This window comes from Glycine max, chromosome 5 (assembly GCF_000004515.6).
Source record: "Glycine max cultivar Williams 82 chromosome 5, Glycine_max_v4.0, whole genome shotgun sequence".
Taxonomy (NCBI): domain Eukaryota; kingdom Viridiplantae; phylum Streptophyta; class Magnoliopsida; order Fabales; family Fabaceae; genus Glycine; species Glycine max.
In genome coordinates, this window is record NC_038241.2 from 735,004 (window position 1) to 739,196 (window position 4,193).

A 4,193-nucleotide genomic window follows, 5' to 3' on the forward strand; every position below is an offset into this window, starting at 1 on the left:
ATGTCGTGCATTACAATGTAAGCCTAAGATTTTGATATATGATGCCACCTACAACAGCGGCTCTGCAGTCTGCAGTGTCATATTCATGCTTGTCACGTTCATAAGATCCTTGACTATAACATCGGAACTAGTAAAACTATGTTGCATCTAAAACGTGGTTAGAAGCAACTGAATTTTCTAATGGGACGTTTGGTGTACCAGCAGCAGGGAAACTTAAGTTTCAACATCCATTTGTATACATAGAAATTTGAATTTCCACCATTTATAGATTCAATTATACAAGGAAAAATATGAGTAACCGGAATTTACTCTTCACTATAGAAAAGAGACATATATGAAGTAACTTTTGTGAACATGCTTTAGTAACAAACAATTGGATAGTGGAATCTACTTCCACTTTGTTATTGTTTCCCCGGCCAAATATGCAAGCAACGATCATAATGATCAAAACAGTTAACCTTATCTTGTTTTATATACAACCACAGGTTTATAGGACCGTAATGCCATTGTTTTTTATAAGCTGAGAATTGGTGTCAAGGAGAGTTTCCAATGATCTTCTTGATCTCCTGTTTCGGGCCCTGCCGGCTTCTTTCAACAACTCTTCCAACCTACGCCTCTCATCATCCACATCTGGGTTTGCTGTTCCAAGCTTCTCTTCTCTCATGCCAACTACATATTCCAAAATTTCAATGGCATCATCCACTCTGCAAAACATCACAAATGAACAAGAAATGTTAGCAACTATAACCTCAAAGTTAAGAATTCTTGTCATGCATGGAGTAGTAAACAAAAGAAATGAAGAAAGTAATAGTGACAACTAACAATTACCTGCTCTCTCAGAAATATATGTTAAGTTTGTTGACTTTTATAATGACTATATTAAAATTCATACCAACCATGTTTTCTAATTGCTTGGCAATGTAAAAAATTTAACGCTAATAATGCATAGAAATTAAACTCTTCCCATATCAGAACAACAAGGATTAAGGAGAGTGAATATATTACCTTCCCATTGCATCATAGGTGCCTGCTAGATTGCTATAGACCCCTAAGGTGTCTGGATGATATGGAGCATACTCTTTTTCCAATATAGTCTTGGCCTCTTCAAACAAATCTGCTGCCTCATTTATAGCATAACACTGCACACAGGCAAGGCCCATTTGGTTCAAAGCAATTCCAAACAAAGCGGTTTTCTTCTCTCCGCTTGCACGAAATTTGGCAATGGCGCTTTTGAAGATGTTGTAAGAATCAGAATAGTTCCCTAGCAAGTAATACATAACCCCCATTTGGGCCTCAATTCCTGCAACAGTGCTTTGTTGGCCAGGAGCATTGCCATATATCTTCAAGGCCTTTTTGAGCAACTTCAACCCTTTCTCCAAATCATTCATGGATTGATAGATTGCAGCAACATCTATCAAGCCACTAGCAATCTCTTCTGAGGGGATCCCTGGCTTGATCTTGCCGAAAATCCTGAGTGCATTTTCACAGTAAGATTTGGATTCTTTGAACTTCCCTATCTTGTTGTACAGATCAGCCAACCTAACATAGACTGAAGCAACTGTTGGATGATTCTCTCCTTTGGTTGATTTGAACACAGTGAGTGCTTTCTGATAAGAAAACACCGCCTCATCATAGCGTGCCAACGCCAGGTAGGCATCACCTATGCTGCAATCAACTGAAGCCACATCTGCTTCATGATCATTTGCAGCAATAGCCATGCTTGCCAAAACATAATGCTCTAGAGCAGCTTCATAATCACCCTTTGAGTCACAGATAAGCCCCATTAGTCTCCTATCTGCTGCTTCCTCAATGGAAGCAGGAGCTCCATTTCCCCTGTGAATGTCAAGAGCCATCTGACACAGCTTCTCAGCCTCATCAAACTGCAGTGCCTGAACATGTGCCTCGGCCACATACCGGCATGTCTCGCCGAATCTCGGGTCTGTTTCCCCCAGGACCTGCCCTTGAATCTCAAGACCTGCTGCATAAAACAGCAGAGAATTCTCAATCTGCCCCATCATTGCATAAGTGTCACCCAATTGCATGCACCCTGCAAACTTAGCCAGTGCATGCTCTTGGCCATCCTCCAACACCGGAATATCAATGGAACGCTCAAGAACGGGAATGGCCTCATTGTACTGTCCTAAATTACAGTATATTGTTGCCAAGACATGCAGACACATGACCATGTCCAAACTCGGTTTCCCATCTGCACAAATCTCAAATGATTTCAAAGCTCTAACAGCCAAATCAAGCGCTTTTCGAGGATTCTCACCCGAGGAGATCATATCTCTTGTTTGCTTGAGCAAAAATGGTCCCAATTCAGGATTATCTAAACCTGCAGCAATACGCTCCTCGATCCCCTTCAAACCAAGCTCCCTCCTATTCCTCCTCGTACGGTAAGTGCCATTTGCTTTTCGGACACCCTTTTCGCTCCTCTTCGGAGTTGCCTTGGATGATCCTTCAATGACTTTTGTGTTTGGTGAAGATTGGTTATTGTCATCCTTCTTTGACACAACAACATCTTTCTCAGCATTGGCATTGGAGTCCTCTTTATTCTCTGTGACCACCTCCTTTGTGATCTCCAAATCCACAATATCACCAGCAAGATGGCCCAGTTCTGAATCAATCCTTGACTCACCATCATAGTCGTAAGAGTAGAAACTAGCCCTGGAGGGTGAGTGATCAGAGCTCCTCATTTCACACACATTGTGATACAATTGCTCAATTGAGGTATCCACCACTCCATCAATAGCCAAATCAATTGAATCACTCTGAATGCTTCTTGGACTCAGTGTACTCCTTGGTGATGCTTGTTGAGCAAAGTTTTCCTTATAACTCCCACTTGGTTCCTCTGCTGCACTATTTACATTCAATTCATCCATGGCTAAACCAGGCATTGAACACAATAATCAGCACCTCACTTAAAATTAATAAGCAAAAACCAAAAAAAAAGTTAGAAATTATTCAAAACAGGAAAACAAAAATCAAAGTTTGCATTTTGTAATACAATAACGTTTGGGGGTGTAATACAAAATCAAGAGCCAATTTTCACTTTTCAGGTGCAGACCCCAAAACCAATGATGACTTCACGGGTGCTAATAATATTTCAATAAAAGAATGCTCCTGTCTAAGGAGAAACAGAAAAAAGATACAAAAGTAAAAGGGAAATGAATCAAACTTTATAACCCATTACAGCAAACCAAAAAGAGAAAGAAAAAAAAAAGCCAAAAGCAAATAAAAATATTCCATCTGGTTGTTGATTGCGTGACATTGCTTCTTCCCTGACGCTCCTTATGTACGATTCACAACACAACACAAAAAACGTTTTCTGAAATTCCATCATTGTCAGTGATCAAACTCAGGACAACAAAAAAGAAATGTGAATGAAACAAGGAACACAATCAAGAAACAAACACTTTTGTTGGAAATAGCAGAGAGCAATCAAAATGCAACACCAAACAAACCTCATTGAGAACATATACACAAAAGGGTGTGCCGTGTGTGTGATTGAAGGCATTAACATTAAATAAAGGAACCAATGCAAAGCAAACAATAACACAACAGAGACAATGAATGGGGGTGCTACTGTTACCTTTAGTACTCTCCGAAGGATATAAGCCAAAACTTTCAAAGGTTGCTTGCTTTCTTGTATGGGTGTTATGTTATTATGTACAGATGAAGAGATATGGGTCAACATATCTGTACCATTTGTAATTGCACATATATATATATATATATATATATATATATATATATGTGTGTGTGTGTGTGTGTGTGTGTGTGTGTGTGTGGAACAAGACCCGTGTCAGGTAATGGAAATTTTGAGTGAATGTGAAGGGCAGAATGGGAATTGAAATTGGAATTTTTGAGATTTTCTAGATAATATATGTATGCATCATGTCATGTGTGCAAGAGTTGTACTTGTTCCACAGAGTTGGAATGTTGAAGCAAAACCAAGAAGGTGACCTCTCCCACTCTTTTCCTTCGTCTTCAACTTCAACAGCTTTATTATTCTCATAAAAGACTTGATAATTTTTCAAAGTACGATTAATTAAGGATTATATATATATATCTATATATATATATATATATATGTATGTATTTGTATCTGTTCTTGGTACATGAACTGTCTATTATCAATTCTCAATCATGTATTAATTATTGATTGGTTTTTCTTATATGAAAAGAAATAG

General features: G+C 38.7%; 1 protein-coding gene across 2 annotated transcripts; it reads right to left on the reverse strand.

Annotated features, from left to right (window-relative positions):
- Positions 1-236: 236 nt before the first annotated feature.
- On the reverse strand, positions 237-3,944 carry LOC100781737 (protein KINESIN LIGHT CHAIN-RELATED 2). 2 transcript variants are annotated; one of them, XM_006579692.3, is made up of 3 exons: positions 3,593-3,944; positions 1,006-2,884; positions 237-704 (listed from the first exon to the last, which is right to left on the reverse strand). In XM_006579692.3, exons 2-3 carry the CDS (start codon positions 2,880-2,882, stop codon positions 488-490), a joined length of 2,094 nt encoding a protein of 697 aa, XP_006579755.2. In that variant the 5' UTR covers positions 2,883-2,884; positions 3,593-3,944; the 3' UTR covers positions 237-487. The 2 variants fall into 2 exon arrangements, with proteins under 2 accessions (XP_006579755.2, XP_003524541.2); XM_003524493.4 differs by having other exon boundaries at positions 1,006-2,920.
- Positions 3,945-4,193: the final 249 nt, after the last annotated feature.

Bases quoted from the DNA above. Each gene is read 5' to 3' on its own strand.
- LOC100781737 (XM_003524493.4), bottom strand. From the start codon at position 2,897: ATGCCTGGTTTAGCCATGGATGAATTGAATGTAAATAGTGCAGCAGAG. The intron at 705-1,005 runs GTAATATATTCA...GATGTTTTGCAG, and splicing joins ACCTATGATGCAATGGGAAG to AGTGGATGATGCCATTGAAA.